Source organism: Leuresthes tenuis, unplaced genomic scaffold (genome assembly GCF_036924035.1).
Source record: "Leuresthes tenuis unplaced genomic scaffold, fLeuTen1.0.hap1 SCAF_21, whole genome shotgun sequence".
In the NCBI taxonomy this organism is placed as follows: Eukaryota; Metazoa; Chordata; class Actinopteri; order Atheriniformes; family Atherinopsidae; genus Leuresthes; species Leuresthes tenuis.
Window position 1 is genome coordinate 17855160 of NW_027325375.1, and position 19556 is coordinate 17874715.

At 39.0% G+C, this 19556-nt stretch overlaps 1 protein-coding gene across 1 annotated transcript in view; it reads left to right on the forward strand.

Annotated features, from left to right (window-relative positions):
* Positions 1-19556, forward strand: part of LOC140279283 (protocadherin Fat 3) — a 70453-nt gene that overhangs the window by 15641 nt on the left and 35256 nt on the right. Inside the window, exons 6-16 of the mRNA XM_072374406.1 lie at positions 2317-2515; positions 9307-9368; positions 10422-10736; positions 11541-11751; positions 12479-12550; positions 14526-14662; positions 17215-17490; positions 17721-17931; positions 18071-18285; positions 18481-18639; positions 19309-19430. Coding sequence (XP_072230507.1) covers positions 2317-2515; positions 9307-9368; positions 10422-10736; positions 11541-11751; positions 12479-12550; positions 14526-14662; positions 17215-17490; positions 17721-17931; positions 18071-18285; positions 18481-18639; positions 19309-19430 — 1979 coding nt within the window. The remainder of the gene's footprint in view (positions 1-2316; positions 2516-9306; positions 9369-10421; positions 10737-11540; positions 11752-12478; positions 12551-14525; positions 14663-17214; positions 17491-17720; positions 17932-18070; positions 18286-18480; positions 18640-19308; positions 19431-19556) is intronic.

Sequence of the window (19556 nt, forward strand, 5' to 3'; positions counted from 1 at the left end):
AAGTAGCCCCAAAGGAATAGGACTTAAACCATAAAATGAGTAGAGAGGTATAAATAGAGCATTTGTAGTATGTGGAATCTCTTTGTGACTTTTGTACAATAAGTCACATCAGATGCTTTCTACAGCAGCTTCTCAGCCATGTCATTTTCAATGCAAAAGATTGTGTAGACTCTGCTGATTAACTGTTTATAGTGTGAGAATGTTTGATGATTAAATGTATTACTTAACTAAATTTGACTATGTTATATTCCTAATTTTACATTCTTTCTTCTAAATCCAATTGCAAGCTGATTTAAATTATTTCAATTTGAAGAAAAATCCAGGTTTCCAAGAGCCTAACAGATGACACATTTAAAGGTCTATAGATAAAGATATTTAGGAGGTCCAAAAATCCCAAAATCCCAACTATATCGATATGTTGGCCAATCTTATTTCTGACATTGGCAAAATGGTACATAAGGTGAACTGATGGAGGGGAGTCATTTATTATTTTCCAGCAAGGTTTTTGACTAGATAGTTAGACACCATGACTCTGAACCACTCAGTGGGTCTACATGATGAGATTAATACTATTATAGCTATAGTTGGGTTATGCTCCTTATCTGAGCAAGGGTAATTATCCTTGGATATATGGCGGTGAATGAATCGAATCACTGGCACAAAGCATGCAATACCCCAGTATGATAGGTAGCGCTGTACCCATTTCAACTATTGCTAATAGAGCCACTTCCAGTTGACATATTCACCACCAACAACAACAAAACTAAGGCATTCGAGAAAGATGGTGAAGGAAGAGCAAGATGAAGCTATGTCCCTCTACAATTAGTTTGTGATGAGCATGGTTATGGCACAAACGCAATGCACAACGGCGCATTCTCCATCGTGTTGTTTATTTATTTCCGATAGAAAGAAGACTGTCGTCTACATGCACGTTCAGTGGGCATTTGGATCGAGTTATCTCGGGGTCTTAATTTGATCGCGAGTAACCCGATCCGATCGATTTCTTGTCAGATTAAGGTGTCCACATGAACTGAATAACTCAATCTTATTGCAATTTAGCCATTAATCCGATCCGATGGCACGCATGTATCCGCACTGACTGTCTGCGGAGCTAAAATGTGTATTCAGCAACAATGTTGTGCAGACAAAGCTGTGATGTTGTTGTAACTGCTCTGACTGACTATTGTATGTGATGACCCAATTTCAAAGTTACATCACGTCACCTTTTTTCAGTATGTTCTACAGAAATAAAACATGTATCAGTGCATATCGCAATAATATGCACTAATATAGAAACATCTTTGATGATATACAAATACTGATTTCATGCAGTTTTCAAACACATAACTCATCTTGCCGATCCAAACTATTGACATTTCACATGAGTTCTAAGGAAAGGTTAGCATCACTGATGAATGTTCTCAGCTTGCTGACTTGTAGGCTGTAGGCTAATTTAGATGATGATTGTTGTATATTCTTGTGGAACATTCCATCCAAAGTGACTGTAAGATACCAAAAACAATGAATATATTACTCTCAAAAATGATAATTGTGCTCAGTCTGTGAGCAAGAGATATGCTCTACACAATTCTTTTTCTCAGCTTCTTGCGTTTTCTTTGGCAAAAAAAAAAAATAATTCACTGACTAAACACTCTATTACACACATCACTGTTACAACACAGCTTTGACTTTGGGCAAGAGTTAAGCAGCATATGGAGAAAAAGGCTTTTCTAGCTTCAGGATATTCACATTTGGTGATCTGATTGGGTGCTTTACCCCTGGCCTTTTCATCACAGACAAAAAAATTGGAAATTAATCAGGCGCAGGTGCATCTCATTCACAGATGAACTGTCTTGGCCCTCTGTGCCTCCCAGCAAATGCTCAATCAACACTTTGCTTGCCATGTATACTCTCGAACTGTGCTCTTGGAAAGGAAATTAATTCACTTTGCTTTTAAAGTGTGACAACTATGACATTTTGTGGTAAATACACTTCCATTTTGTGATTGATAACAGATGAACTCAGACCCAGGCGTAGTTGCTTACAAACAAACACACTAAAATCTGCAGATATAATTTCCCTGTGCGTTCATAGCGATTTAGAGGGTTATGTTTTCTGTGCTCGAACACTGTCAAGTCAAATACAGCGAACATTTGAAATATATATATATATATATATATATATATATATATATATATATATAAAGAAGCAAAAACAATGATCCACATTCAAGTCCTGCCACTGCCTTTTATTCAACTCCTCCCCTTATGTGCCACCGTCTCTTCTTTTATTTTGTTCTCCCATTATTCTCCTCAGGTGGAAGATGTCAATGATAATGCTCCCCTCACCTCAGATCCTATCTATCACCCAGTCATCATGGAGAATTCTCCAAAGGACGTGTCAGTCATTCGTATTCAAGCTCAGGACCCTGACCTTACGGCCACACCTAGCCGACTGAGTTACCGCATTACTGCTGGCAATCCACAGAATTTCTTCACCATCAATCCCAAAACAGGTAAGAGTCACAGACATGATTTTAAATAACTGAAATATATTTGCAATGAGTGATAGGATTTTGGGAACTTATAGAAAACAAGTCACCCTCTGAACAACAAATATTAACACTTTTTGTTGCGTATAATTGAGATAAAGGTTTTTATATTGAAATAAATGTAAGTAAATTCAAGATGCTTTTGAGCCAGGATAGTCGGATATCAAAGATGTTGATGACTTTCCATATTCACTGTGATGGCTTCTTAAAAGCAAACACTCAGTTCAGATAGCCATCAAAAAGACAAGGTTAATCCTCTTAAAGAAAAATCCAGAAACAGCTTAATGTCTAAAAATGTGTGTGAAGATAAGAAAAAAAAAACAAGGAACAAAAATGAAAACTTGATGGTGAGAATGGTGAGATTTCTTTAAAACAAATAACATGTTCTGTTCCAGATTGCCGGCATAGTACCAACAAAACAAGGATACGCAGAGTATAAACAAAGGGAGTTTTGACTGAACAGAAGCTTGAAAAGAAAGTTGGGAGGGAAAACTAAGAGAGCAGCAAAACATAAAAAGCTTTGATAGCTTACTGAACTTTTATCTGAATATTGTTTCCAATCTTCTTCACAGGTTTAAGCTCCCTACAATCGTTCGATTGTTTTAGTTAAGGCAGCTTTCATACCCTCAAGTGTTTTTTATAGTGTTTGATGAAGTGTAAAGTACAGTTACCACATTTTTTCCCCCCACAAAGTCAAACAAGGTGCAAATTTAAACAAGCAAAGGTGAAGCTAGCCACCATGTCTGAATATGAAAAACATTTAGAAATATGAAACTGCAATACTACTAAAGGTCTCTTTGAAGTGTAGGTCTCTTCAGTTAAGTATCGGTCTTGTAGCTCCAGCCTCTTCTTCAAATACCTCACATAACCCTGAATGAGTTTTGCTTTTAAATGGTGGCGGCAAAAGCCCACTCAACACAGAGAAAAGAGAGCAGATGAAGGACAATAGCATGGATGCTTGTTTAGAGGTTGAAAGAGAGCAGATAGTGTTAAACTCCTGGTGAGAAATCATTCTAATGTGCTTTCCTGTTCCTTTTCTTAAATATGTGGTTGGCAAACAAGTCTTTTCTCACAGGACTGCCAGCTACCGGACTGATCTGTGAAAAAGTAAATCAATTTCGTACATGCATAGACAGCTGTGGTATACCTCACACAAACTATATTATAAATCTCACTGCATGCAAGTCCCAGCTACACCGAAGTGGACACATGTGAACATACAAATGTATTTGTCTGTGTTCAAATGCTGCAATTGTTGTAATAGTCAGTAAGGAGTTATTATATTCTTGCTATAGGTTGTAAATGTTGGATTAGACTTTTGGAATGTATTCTTAATTTTAAATTAAAATAGGTGTGCACTACTCAGACCCAGGCGTAGTTGCTTACAAACAAACACACTAAAATCTGCAGATATATTTTCCCTGTGCATTCATAGCGATTTAGAGGGTTATGTTTTCTGTGCTCGAACACTGTCAAGTCAAATACAGCGAACATTTGAAATATATATTTCACTGTAGTAACAATGTAAAACTTTTTGAGATAAAAAAAAAAAAAAAGATTTTCTTTTGTCAAAACATAGCAGCTACAGCAACCTCCGACACAGAGTAGGGATTAAAGAATGTTTTTTTTCTGACTGAGAACTAATGTAGCCTTAAGCTGTGAGCCTTAAACAGACATGACAGGTTGGCCTCAGAGGTTTGGTCTCCTGATTTCTTTCCACCTCCAGATTCCGATTTTCTCAAACTTGTAATCTTGAGCCCCAACTGATCCTGCCTTAAACGATTTGTAGTCTATTCGATTTGATTCCACAAAAAGGCTTTATACAATTCTTGTCACATATGCAATGGAAGATCTGTTTAAAGTCCAGAAACAATGTTTTGGAGCTTCAGTTACCTGCAGTTACCTGCCTTTTTCCACACATTTGAACGTCTCATACAAAAAATGATTCACACAGCAGTCTGTGAGGTTCCTGAACATCATTTCAAACTCTGACTCTTCTGGGTTAAAAGGCAGGATCCAAGTCATAGATTTTCTTTTCCATCCTTTTCATAGTCTTGATGTATGATGGTATATAAAAGTCTTTTCAATAATAATCAAATCACACAGACAAAATAAACAACACACACAAAATCAGTAGAGTTGTCTATCTTACCTCACAAACATTATCAAGGAAAAATTAAATGTGTGCTAGTTTTAGCTGTTAACTTTCAAGGATTTACTCCTATATTCTCCAGCTATGTTTAAACACTTACATTAAATAATTATTGAGGTGATGAAATGTTTTATTCAAATCCCAAAGAAAGGAAAAAAAAAACAAACATTGCGAGGTGTTGTCTCTGCCCTAGATTACATTATGAGCGCGTCAACAAACAACCACAGGCGATTATGAGCGCTTCAGTTGTTGTAGGAACCAGCGTTGCATTCAAAGAATCGTCAATGTAATGATCAAAAACCAATGGCCTACATGCAACATGCAGCATGTCAGTCGTCATAGAAGAAGACATTTTCTAATGGTATGGTTGCATGTCCCCTTTGTAAATCGAAGGCGATTTTTCTATTTGTCCTCCTCCGTTCCGCTTTAAAACGTTTTTGTGCATTATGATATTGACATTATATAGTGCAGCAGACTGGGCTGAACCAGGAAGAGAAGGCTAACATCGATCCCAGTAGAGACATTCTGGCCCTCGCACGTTCATTAATATGCAACCCGGACCCAACACAAAGCCATTTGCGTACAAATCTAGTACCTGTAATAATGACTCAGGGAGTCTTGTTTAGCAGCCCTCTGGTGTGATTAACTTTAAAGCGGGTGCGGTAACACATCAAATCAATTTATCATTCTGCAGATTAGGACACGCAACTAACAGATGTATCTGCATCTGTGAATAATGTGGGGATAAGTGTGAGAGAGAAAGAGACTTAGTGTGACAGCTGAATAACTTGATAAATTGGTTATATCATTATGTTAGAAAGGACAGTCCTGCAGCAAAGAATCAACATGCATTTTGGCACAGCCACAGCACACGCTATAAAAAAAAAACCTTTCCCTTTGTGTGTATGACTGCATATGTGTTTGAATGACCTGTATATATGTGGTGTTTGTGTGTGTGCCTCAGGGGAGTTTTTAGCCATCTGAGCCCTGCTTTCTGTTTCTGTTAAATGGTCACAGCATTTTGTGTCTTTGCTATTATTCCATACAAGAGAACTAAGTTAGATGTTGTTGATATTATATTGTAATTTATTGTTTCAAGAAATTCTTTCTCTTAGATTGACATGTTGGGTTCCACCAGTTGACTTCTTTGGTAGATATGTTTCATTGCAGTTTTATACAAGTCAGTCCCACGTTTTGAGCTGAAATGCACCACCAACATCATTTTCATTGCGTTGTGATTTGCAATGCTAATTTGAGACAAAGACGTGTGAGCGGGAAACAATATGAATTACTTATTCAATACGAATTACCCCTCAGTGTGGACGCAGTTCGAGACTTTCCATGTGCCAGAGCGATTTCATTGGAAAGATTAATAAACAAAATCCAGCTGATTGATTGGCTTCCATGAAGCGAGTGTGAGCAACACTCTGAGCTGTGCTGCTGAGCTCTCTCTTCCAGCTTCAAATCGTTCTTTAAAACTCATGCGGGGGTGCTTCGGAGTAATGCATTTTTCAAGTTCTCTCAGGAAGTGTCAGTTTGATAGGTTTGAGATGCCGCAACAATTCCCAAAATGCATTGAAGCCCAACTTTGAATGAGTGCAAAGTGTGTAAATGTGCTGTGACAGCTTGGAGTGCTGTCTGTTGGTTTTTGGCTGTGTGATTGAAGACTACCTCCTTTGGGGAGGAAAACAGTGCAGATTTGTGTTGACACAGGGTGTTAGACGGAGCGCTATTTGTAAAAGCATGTATGTTTGCAGAGTGCCGTTATGAAGTCCTACTGGCTGTGTGACCTTTAACTTACAAGCCTCAGTGAGATAGAATTGGTTTTATTGTATCAAAACACTTGCACACACTTATCAATGACAAATCTCTTTTTCATCATAACAATACCTAGATAATATGCTGTATATTCGTGTCATTCATACATTCTCCCTAATAGCACAAAAAGTATAGTATAATAGCATATATGTGGGGTGCATATAATGCCTGACAACTGCAAGCGTATAAATAAAACTCATTACCTGATAAAAAATTGAAATGCAAGAAAAAGCATTACACCACTGAATTCATAGTTTAGCTCGGTGAATTTTTTACTGCAAACTTTCGACAGCGTCACCAGCGATAACAGTTCTTCTTTTGTTGTTTTGAATTCTAATACTGATAAACCATGTTCCTGTGATGTACAGCATGTCAGGGCTGTATTTGGAGGACTGCCATAAACTAACATTTCATGAGGCAAAAAAAGAACGGGTTTGATCACAGCTTGATATTCCTCTTTGCTGTACTGTTTATGTAAATGTCCCCCCCCCCCGCCTTTGGAGCGAGATGTGCCGCAAGAGTTTTATCAAAGATTTATAAACGTTTAACATCTCAGAGAAATTTGAAATCTATTAATCACTTGACAGTCTGGCTTTCTATGTGGATGAAAATTTGTGCATTCAAACTACCTATTTATCATCATCGAGGAGTCATGCAAGGTGCTCTTTTATGTATATTTCCGAGTATCTCCTTACTATTTAGTCATGTCAGTATTTATGATCAACAGAAACTTTACATGTGATTTTTATATCTCAAGTTTGGATTTTTAATGTTGCTCCAGTTCAAAAACATATTAAAGAGTATTTGGCTTAATGTGTTAGGATGTCTTTGAACTGTCATCAGTGGGATAATTTCAAGAACATAATTATGCAGGCTGACATTTTATGTGTGTGCAGATATTTTTAGTTGATTTTATTGTTGTTTTTTTAAGCATTCTGTTCAACATCTGATGTGAGCTGTAGATTATTGATTTGTATGGGTTCTTACAGTATTCTGCTGAACAAGCCCCTCTTCCCCTCTCTGGTCCCTCTCCTATAGCTTGTGACCGCTGCTCTAGATTTACTCCTAATTTGCCTAATTGAAGTTAGCCTGCGTAGCAAGCTCAAGGTGACACTGTGATATGTGCAAGCAGGGGAATGCCTGAGTAAGTGTGCGAGTGTGTGAGTGACCATGATTTTTAATGCAGCCACTGAGTGTTGACTGCATAGTATTCAAAACTCTCCAAATAATCCCATTTCACCACAATGCTTCATTACATTGACACAAAAACACCATCACCATTAAGGCACATTTGCTTCACTATCCATCATAAAAATCCACACAGAAATGATTACACGCTTTGTTATGTGTAAATTGCACAATGAGTCGATAACGAATAACAAGGCATGTCTAAACGTTTGACTGCTAATGACTAGATAGGCCACTACCAACAGGAACTTCTCGTGAGATCTTAGCGCTCTAATTCTTTACCACTTTTGATGGTTTGTCCTTTTGGATCTTTATGATTTTTAGCCCATGCCATGTCACTGTCTGTGGTCCCAACACCCTGCCGTATGTCTTCTTATGGCCTTACTCTGTCTTGTGGACATAGATCCTTTTAATTTGTGTTGGGAGCCTACAGATACTAGTTCATGGGACAAAGTCTTAAAGCTTTTAAAGATTGAAAACTGTTGTTTCTTGAAGAAGTTATTTTATGTCTGAGGCCTTGATAAAAGCTTAACTGAGAGTTTGCATCATGCTTTATATTTTCCTTTCTTCTTCTTTTTCTTCTTCTTCTTATTTCTTACAAACTATTTGATACGAATGAAGAAACTAAAAGGAATTGATATATCTTTTCTATAACTGGGACAATATTCTGGCCATTTGTTGAATGTACCAGTGTATTTTTCTGTGCAGATTTAATATGAGTATTTCACTCTGTTTGGATGCTGCTGACATGAACAGAATACAAGCATTTTTCAGGGAAAACAACGGTGTTGAAGTTGACTGAATCTCTTTTTTTGATTAATGTTTATGTTTGCTTTGGTTACGTGCTTGCGAGAGCAATGTCTGGGGAGATTTAATTTGTGTAACTCTGGAAGCTCACACTGTCTGAACCTTGCAATATCAACACAATATTTCTTTCTTCTGCTCAAAAAGGAGTTGCCTTTTTTTTGAGACAATATCTCCTGTGATTGGAATTGTTACATATAAATGCAAACACTTGTTTTAATGTTTGTCTTTTTGTCAGAGCAAGAGTAATGGTCTCTCACGAATGAATGTCAGTGAGTCTGATGGAAACACGATAGGAGGATAATTGTAATTGGACAAATGACAAATAAGAAAGCATCAATAGTGTAATGGAAAACAAACAAACAAGTTCTGGGAAATAAAGGTGTAATCATTGATTTTCAGTGCGGTTTGCCAAACATTCTAACCGTCATCTGAATAATCTGCTTTAGTTTGAATTTATATCAGTGGCTTTGCTCATCCTGGTGGCTCATTGGTCAAACAAGTGACCATCAGCCACACAAGGCCATATGAACATGTGCCAAATATAACTCTCTGTGCCAGGACTGCAGGCTAGACTGCAGGCTAGACTTCATATGAACACTCTGGCTCATTAATAAAATGAATTCAATTGGAAATAACTTGTGCTTTATACATTTTTCAATATTTCAGCTTTAATTTCAAGGTTTCAGCTCAAGAGAGGTATGGAGAGGAGCAAACTGTAGCAGCAGCTCTTTATTCGCTTACTGTAAATCTGTTTCTTCGCTGTCTGAAATTCGTCTTTTATGGTTTTCAGGTGTGATCACAACAACTGCAAGAAAACTGGATAGAGAACAACAAGCAGAGCACTTTTTAGAGGTACAGTAAAAGCTGAGCAGTGTTCACTGGTTTATAGTATTATTATTTATCCTACCCTGCCACCTGCCACAGCACACTATTAACAAAGACAGGGTGGAGGACAACCTTTGCAGGCATTCAAGGCTTCATAACTATGATGAATGGATGTAGCTTTGGGCCGAGGGTTTAGTATTTTTAAAGTGTAATCATTCATTGTTGGTTATCTTCTCTACTCAGGACGGGAACAGTGAGGAGAGGAGCTGGTCCGCCCGGCATTTGATAGGTGGAGACACTGGGCATACAGATAGCTCTGTGATTACCATTTCTGTTGCTGCTGCTGCTCAGCATGCAGATGAGCCTGATAATCAGAGATTCTTGACTTTAGAGACAGAAGCAAAGTTGTTTTCCTCACTCCTTTCTTTCAACTCATCAAATGCTGATGAATCTTCAGGCACTTTGCGCCTTTTCGAAATAGAGGAACATAACCTGCGGCTGACCCACAGTATTGCAGCTCGGTGTTGTTATGAATTGTATTGTATTTCTGCTTTTTTTTGGTGAACTTTTCTAGATTCTTGTTGTTCACTTAAATCCAGTACTGTTTAATAACCCAACTTATGACAATATACTGCAACGTGGCTGCAGTGATATGGACTATAGAAATAAAAAAAAAAAGAGTTTAAAGTGGAAGGTAGAGTTGTCTTTGTTGATATTTCAGCCCAGTGATTTCAACAAGACTGTTAGTCCCTGCATGCCACCCAGTGTTCTGACTGCCTGCCTATGCTGCCTGTCTGTAATTAATAGTCTAGTGAGCAGTCATGCTGGCAACAACGATGTTCACCCTTATCTGATCCCATTGATCAGTGATCAGACCTCTGGCTCTGCTTCCAGGGGATCAATCATACAAAGAGATTTCCCCGGATCTCAGCTCCACGTGGCTCTGCACTCACACAGTGCAAGCAATATTTAAGATGTCAATAAATGTATGCACTCACAAAGACAATCCCCCAGTCACACGACAGTTTGTTTTTACCTCATGTTGTGTATCTGCTTTTCTTGTTTGGGCTATTACTGCAGGTGACGGTAATAGATGGCCCTGTGACGACCCGGCAGTCTACAGTGTGGGTCATAGTGCACATCAACGATGAGAATGACAACCCGCCAACCTTCCCGGAGGTCACTTACCGAATCAGCTTGCCTGAACGTGACCGGAACAAGCGCGGTGAACCCGTTTACCGCGTATTTGCATATGACCGTGACTCTGGAGCAAATGGCAACATTACTTACAGCGTTATTGATGGTAACGAGGAGGAAAAGTTCATTATTGACCCCAGGACTGGTATGGTGTCATCAAAGAAGATGGTGACAGCAGGCAGTTATGACATCCTCACTGTGAGTGCCGTATAATAACTAAAACACAGTATACAATAGCATAATAACAGGGGTGACTTAAAATCTGAATTGCAGACTCCTCAAAGTCTAACTTGGGATAAAGCTGTGACCTCTTTTAAACACAGAACTCCCTTGGGTTCCGCTCTCTCAATTGCTTTACCTCTAAAAACATAGCCAGTCAGGGTTCAGCTGCTTCTATACAAAGCCGGCAGAAACAAACAGTAGCAATGTGAGAGTGGCTGTATAGCTGCATTTATTTATTTATTTTTTTGCATTAAATGGCACTTGTGCCTCCCCGTTTCAGACTTTTTCTTACCTCAAACACAAGCACAAACTGCAGTGGTTGTGGCTGTTATCCGCATACACCTAATTTTTGCAAATGCACTGCATATCTGATTCACTGATTAGCTGGTAACACCCCTTTTGTGCTGTTAATTGTGCTCATTCTTGGTTTCTGTGAAAAAATAACTCCTATTTGATTAGCTGAAGCAGCCTCCTTCATTAACACAGAGAGCAAACACACAAAGACTCTCCCCTTCAAAAGTGTTGAATGTGTCATAGGTTCTCTTATTAGTTTGTTGGATTTATTTTTGCTTTGCTGCATTGCTATAATGTGCTTGAAGGTTGGGGCAAGCTGAGACATACATCACTTAAAGCTGGAGTTTGTAGTCTGCTTAGCCTAATTTCATACATTCTAACCCCACATCAAGCTAATTATCCATTTTTCACTTGTGAAGTGTCCTGTTTTAGCTCCTTGGTGGTCAGCTATATGCATAGTTTCTCACATTTTTTTTTATCTCTTAGATAAAAGCAGAAGATGGTGGTGATCCGCCACTTTGGTCTACAGTTAAACTGCATGTCGAATGGATTCGCAAACCTGTCCCCTCACAGGTGCCCTTAGTTTTCACCCAGAGGTACTACAACTTCTCCATTTCGGAGACAGCTGCTGTTGCTCAGCCGGTGGGCGTGGTGGCTGTCAGCCAGTCGAGCACACCTGTCTGGTTCAGTATCATCGGTGCGTAATTTCATATGAAATATGAACTGTAAAGAGCAAAGTATTAGAATTTTATTGTGTGGGACATTTGGGGTTATTCCAAAATGAATCAGACTTCTTTGAGATAAGAAACAGGATCAATAAAATATAGAGTAATTCAGTTCTTTATTGCTTATTTGGTCAACTGCAAACAGGCAGGAAAAACAATGGAAATCAGGGTTCTTCTGCTTCTCTGGCTCCTGTGAAAACAGTAAATCTTTTTACAAGCTTAATCCTGTCTCTCAATTTGCTATTAGGGAGCTCTACATAGCTCTACAAAAAAGATTATCACTATTCAGTCTGTGGAGATGTTATAAGGAAAATGTATTGATTGCAGCTACTTCTTCATGTCATACAGAGATAGATTTAAAAAATGTATGCATTGTGTGTTATGTTGTGCGCCGCTCCTAATGTTGATATCAGTGAGGCCCTTTTGCTGGGGAGGTCAATAAGTAACTAACATGTCAATGTAAAAACATAGAGGTGGCTTTTTATTTCTTTTTCACTTCAAGGCCTACCCACCACTCATACTTTGTGAAAGTACTATGTTGAAAGTCCATTTACATGAATTAATGACACAAATTAATGTGAAAAATGCCAAGGGCTTAACTTTGCAACACAATATATACAATTCAAAGCTTTGATCAAAAGACTACTCTAACCTCATGAATATTGATTATCTCCCCTCTTCTTTTCTTTCACTGTTAAGGTGGACGGCTTGCCAGAGAAATGTTCTACATTCCACAGAATGCATGTGGAAGAAACTGCTCTCTTGACACAGGTATGCTCAAAGTTAATTTTGCATATGCCTCCAGGTTCAGAGGAATTCAAAAAAAAAATCGGAAAGTGTAGCAGGCAGCGCTGTGACCTTGTTTAGCTAAAGGCAGAGTTGATTGATCTGAATTTGAAGAAGGATTCTCACTGAGCCGCACACAAACAGCACCAGTTTGTTTTCCCTGTCCAGACTGGACAGGTTTATTTCATTAGTTCAGCTGCAATGCTGCTGCTTCGGAAAGTAAATGTGCATGTGTTGTGATAGAGTCTGACTCTGACTGTGATACTTTCTGATTTTCCAGATTTTTACAACTTGCTTGCCTTTACTTTGATGTCAGGGAAACAAGGTCATTATCAGAATTAATTTGGGTGTAACTTATGAGCTTTTAGTTTTCAGAAACTCTAAATTCTATTTCTGCTGTATATCAAAAATGCATGGACTGACTTGTGATTTGAGAATCTACAGCTTCAGTGAGCTGCTGCTAATTGTTTAGTCATCCAGTCTACACCATTATTGTTTAGGATCACCTTTACTGCTGCCTTGCACTAATTTCAGCCATCAGCCATGTGTATTCACTGCTAAATTAGCTATAAAATATCATAGGTCAACATGGACATAGTAAAGCATTTCAGGTCTAAAGAGCAAGATATGTCCCTCAGGAGATGGTAGAAACCAGAACTGCAGCTAAAAAACCCAATGATTAATACAGTGATGTTGGTAAAGTGGTCAGAGGCATGACTGTAGATGAAAAGTAATGTTACTCCATAACTACTTGATGTGTCAGTGAGACTTACATGGTAATAATTCCCCATAGACTTAAATATTATGTCAGCTTAGCTTTTTTCCAGGTATAACATATTTACATCCACAATAAGTAAAAAGTGTGCATAAATGATGCTGCTGAGGTAATTGCATAATTTCCTTAATTCTTCTAGACATTGATTTACAATATATATTAGCATTTTCTCATTTTGTCCATATTTATTCTTTTGTGTGCTGGGAGAGTATGTGATACACAATAAGTTGATTTACACTAAATTACTAAGACCACAACTCAAAAACTATATTATAACTATATTATATTATATAATATTAACAGCTTTTACAATTTTTTACATTTTGCTGCAAGTAAGGCTGTTGTCTTAAAAAAAAGAGCCAAAACTTATTTACAGGTGGAATATCTATAGGAATATATATATGTTTCTGGCTTATTAGCAAAATATTGCTTAAAAGTTTTAAGATTTATCGGATGTTTCTAAGATACAGATGGTACCAAAAACTGTGAGGCGTGGTTATACTCCCTAAAAAAAATTCTTTGGCAATGACATGTTGTGAGTTTTGTTTTTCAAAATACTGTGATATTGATCCCTTGTCATGTAATATTGACCATCATCCCCTCCCAAAACACACACACACAAAAAAAAGAAAACAAACAAAGATAAAAGCACGAGTCCTAGCGTTTTGCCACCCACTTAACACGCATCAGTGATTCTGTGAAAAATGTTCAATCAGTATTCATATGCTGAGAGGAGCTCAGGCTCCCAGATATCAAGAGAGAGAGGGAGAGAGAGAGAGAGAGGCTTGGATGAGTCGAAGGATGGTGGTGAATACCTAACACGTATCAATCCTCTGCTTCACTTTAATCAGACATTAGGCTTCTAAACTGTACACTCACCGCCTGTGGAAAAGACCTGGCCATGGGTTTCTGATCTCTATGATGGGTTGTGTTTTGGAGTGATAAGACAGATGTTTGTATGGCTGTTAACAACTTTCATGCTGCCAACTGGGTTCACTGCTACATCACATTGCATTTTAGTTCATTTTATTTCACAGACCCTCCGGCTCCAGATGAAGGCACCTGGCCGAAACAATTCCAGCGTAATGATTTCGAGCGCCTGATTTTGCTACACAAAGTGAATACCAAGTGACTCACAGGCTTGTGTGTGCATGCGTGTGTGTGACTGTTTGTGTGTGATATCAGGGAGCTTTGACATGCAGTTTGACCTTCAAGTTGGGGTTGGGACTCTAGTGGTGGCCAAGCCCCTTGACGCAGAGCTGCAGTCCATGTACAACATGACTGTACAGGTGACAGATGGGACCAACTTTGCCACGACACAGGTACACAACGTTTTGATTTGCTATTTGTGCAGAAGCACTGCAACTAATAGCCCCCAGATCCACATCAAATAAAATGACTGTATCTCTGTCCTTGAAGCTGTTAATTCTCTTGTGCACCTTTTTTTTTCAAATCATCTCCTGCTGACTATAAAATGGGCTTTTTGTTGCACCGTCTTTTACATTCTTTGTGCTCCTGTTTTCTTGGCTGGCCTACTATCTTGTAAGAGAAATGTTGATATCAGCGGCTTGATGGGATTATGCTAAGTCAAAATGCAGTCATGTGAAAAAGAAAGTACAACCTCTTTAATTTTTAAGTTTTGAATATAAGGACATGCTAAAACAAATCTCCAGGAGATATTGCACCATGTTATTATTATAGAAAAAAATCCAGAAGCAATGTGAAATCTACGTAAACCCAATGATTCAGTTGCATACAGAACAACCTTCATCAGCAACCTTCAGTAATTTTCTGTTGGACATTATGAGTCACTGAGGAGGAATTTTTCTTTCGCTTTCTTTCTTATTTCGCTTTCTTATTTACAGCGTTGGTTAATTTCGCTGAGGTCTGCTGACATCCGTTTAACCACAGCTCTATTAAAGTCCCTTCACAGCATTTCAATCAGGTTTAGGTCTAGATTTGGTCTGGGCTCTTGCAACAACTTGACATCTTAAATTTGTTTCAGCCAATTTGTTGTAGATTTGCTGGAGGGCTTGGAGTCATTTTCCTGTTGATTGACCCAGTTTCAGCCAAGCTTTATTCATCAGACAGGTGGCCTCACCGTTAAAGATTAAACTACTTTGGTATATAGAGGCTGAGAGGTGTCCAGGTCCTGTGGCTACAAAACAAGCCCAAATCCTCTCTCCTTCTACCACTTCACAATAGGTGTGACGTGTTTGTGGCAATGTTTTCTCCAAACGCGGTACTGTTCATGACCAAACATCTCCATTTTGGTCTCATCTATGCAAAGGACACTGTTCCAGGTGTCTTTTGGTTTGTTCAGATGGGACCAAGTAAAAACAAGCCATGCTGCCATGCTCTTTTCATGGCAAAATCTGGTTACCCTTACAAACAAGCCATACTTGCACTGTCATAACCATCACAGTTAACATACGCACAGCACCTGCTGCGCTACCTTTGGCTCAGGTGGCCCTGGCCCCACCCTCGGACACAGCATTAGTTTTCATTCTAGCTGTACGTCTAATAAGCAGTCTGAGGAAAGATTTCAGTGAAAGCTTCTCAACCAATCAGCGGCTTCTACCCCACATGTGGAGCTCTGCCCACAGGCTGCATCGTCACCAGCAAGTGATCCAATGAAATGAATGACATTGGTGCGCAAGCTTTTCAAGCAAGCAATGAATGAGACAGACACAGACACAGACGATAGCTAATATGAAACGTAAACACGACAAAACAAAGCAAATCAGTTTGTTTTCATATAGCTTCACAAAGAACCAAAAGGAAACTCCCGACATATTAAGTACGACGAGTTAACGTTACCATCCAGCTCAGCCGCCCTCTCCCCATCAAGTCCTTCCGTAGCCACCCCCTCACACCAGCAAGGCAAGTAATAGTTAGACTTACGTTAACGTTAGTGTCTGGCTGCCTGTATGCACATTTTCTGGTGGGAAAATAATATTGGCTTTTTTCTTCTTTTTTTTTGGCTTATTTTAACTGGCCCATCCAGTTTTCTGGAGGCCCACCCACAATCAAATTCCTGGCGCCGCTAGTGACGCACAAAGACATGTAGAGTCTGAGATGTAGCTCTTTGGTCTTTGGCAGTTTTTCGGAGCATTGCGTGGTCTGTGAACGCAAGGTTGAAGGTTGGCAACTGTCTAAAGTGTTTTCCACATGTGAATAATCTTTCTCGCTGTATAATGAGGACTCGGCTACAATTGTTTCTTCAAGGTCATTGCTGATATCTTTTATCCTTGGTCCGGAGCATCCACCTGGATGAAAATTTCCAAAACTTCTGCTTTTATAAGCCTGCTCACACTTGCTAATTAACAATTAATCGAGTGTATTTGACAAGTAACTCTTGGCTGCTACTGCTTACCCTCTTAATTCTTATGGAAGGAATAAAAGTGTACTTGGTTTTTAAAATAATGTTTTAAGAATAATTACACATATCTTGTTGGACATCTGGGCTTGCATTCATTGATTTTAAGACCTGGTAAGGACCAGATTATTTAGCTTTTTATGTCCTGATTCCATCTTTTTATTGTACCCACTTAATCCATTCCTGCCATTGAGCAATAAGGCAGAGCTCCCTCAAGACCGGCTGCCAGTCCATCACAGGATCATGTCGAGATACATAAAACCTTAGACCTGAAAGAGGTTGTACTTACTTTTTCACAAGGGTCTAGCTCAAGAGTAATAATAATAAAGAAAACAGCTTAGAAAAGAGATACGGCTTTGTAGGAAACTACCCTACACACATTCTTATTAACAAAGCCAATTCTATATCTCTTGAGACAATATACTGAGCACTTAATTCCAGTTTGTACTCATCATGGTGACTGCAAATTTCCACATCTCCCTCTATGTCTCTCAGGTGTTTATCAGAGTACAAGACAGCAATGACAACCCACCAGTTTTCTCACAGCCAGCCTATGACATCAGTGTCTCTGAGGATGTACCAGCTGACATGGAGCTTCTGCGGGTCAGAGCGTCGGATATGGACGAACGTGCCCGCTTGAGCTTCTCCATCTATGGCAGTGTGGACCCAGCCAGTATGAGATTGTTCAGGGTCAATCCTGGAACAGGAGTCGTTTATGCTGCGGACAGGCTGGACTATGAGGCCAGAACACAGCACATCCTCACTATTATGGTGAGATGGAAAATATGGAAGAAGCTCTGTGTTTGTGCTTGGCTATTAGTTAGTTAGTTAGTTAGTTAGTTAGTCAGTTAGTTAGACTGTCTTTGTGTGTGTGTCACAGCATGTCCTAGTCCCTGTTCTCTGCATTTAATGATGCCCCTCTTGACATCTGTCTTCCCATTTTAACTGAATTTGTACATTTATCCTGTTCTACAGTTCATCTCTCTTTTCACCTGCTCCAGGTTAAGGATCAGGAGTTTCCATTTAACCGTGACCTGGCTCGTATTCTGGTGGCAGTGGAGGACACCAATGATAACATTCCCTACTTCACAAGCACTGTGTATGATGCTATGGCCTATGAGACTTTTCCTGTAGGCACTTCTGTGCTGCAGGTGACAGCTCTAGACAAAGATAATGGGATTAATGGTCAGCTCACGTATACTATTGAAGCAGGTAAGATCTGATATGCAAGGAAATTTAATCTGTTTTAAAGAGTGTTGACATTCACATTTGGTCTTAACAACTATGTAAATTTAATTAAGTTTTGTATTTGTATTTACATTAATAACTACAACTTTGCTGCTACTTACAGGTAACACCGGAGGTGTGTTTGCTATTGATAATACCACGGGCCTCATCTTCACTGCAAAGAACCTGGACCTCACCTCTGTGGGCTTTTACACACTCACTGTGCGTGCCACAGACAGTGGATTTCCTCCATTAACGGCCACAGCTTCAGTTCGCATTTTCTTAATACTCTCCGACTTCTCCAAACCCAAATTCTCTCAGAAGGAGTATCAGGCTGAGGTAACGAGAAAGACAATGGCACAATGCTTTAATGGGAGAGGGGGCTGGGAGGGAGAGTTAGATGGAATAAGGATGGGTTAAAGGTGTTTGGCAAAGATGGATGGTAACTGTTTGACTGATTTGCAGGAGGTTTAAGATCTTGATGAGATGGCTCATCGAAATGTTTAAATGTATCTCTGATGTCTGCTTTTACAGATAATGGAGAACAGCAAAATTGGAACACATGTGACCACTGTTACTGCCCTTAGTCGCTCACCGCTCATTTATGACATCATCAGAGGCAATGAGGAGCGCCGCTTCTTTATTAACCAATACACTGGCGTAATCACTACTCGAAAGCTGCTAGATTTTGAGGTTTGTTGATGTGAAATGCGATCTAATGTTTGGTGAGAATGAAACGTGGCAAATGAGTCGTAAAACTCAGTGGATGTATGAAACAAAATTTCAGTTCTCCAGGAAATTTTGGGGCTTCTTTTGTGATAGTTTTTAAGGATGTTTAAAAAGTGAAAGCAAGACAAACACTACTTGAAATTTAGAGTAACTTTGTGTGAAGTGGTTTGTATTGTGATAAAAAAAAAGTAGTATACGAAAGAGAAAACTAATGTGGCACCATTGCAGAAAGTTATGATAGCAGCCCTAAATTGTTTTTGATCTAGTTACGAAAAGTCAACTTTATCATTATATTGCCTCTCAAAAACTTGAGATCTCAGTTGTCAGGGGAATCTGGACCAGTATTAAGGGATAAAAAAATGATAAGATAGCAATATGCCAATTTTTTTTTGTTAGAAGAAGCACAGAAACCTTTTCTCAATATTGCAGATTTAATTTGTGATTACATAAAGGGACAAAACTTGACAGCCTAAATCTGTGACTGAGTCTGACTAAAGTACTTTGGCAAGCTGGTCATGATGTTGGCAACAACCTAGCTGCCAAGTACCTGGAAAAGCTTTTCTCAAGTGTCCTTTGGAGAATTGGTGCCATTTGAAAGCTAATTGGAGTTTTTTTTTTTTTTTGTTCTGGTAGCAAACAGCATCCTACTTTCTGATGGTGCGTGCGCTGAGCATGGCTGGAGTGGAGGTCAGCACCACTGTCATTGTTCAAGTAGGGGATGTGAATGATAACCCACCTCAATTCCAACAAACCAGGTATTTGTGTTGACTTATAGATAAGTAGAGCTTTGGAACTGATATGCCACTTGCTTGTTTTGTTCAGCTTCGTTGATCGCTGACAAAAGGTGTCAATTGTCTGTTGTGATTTAAGGAGAGTGGTAC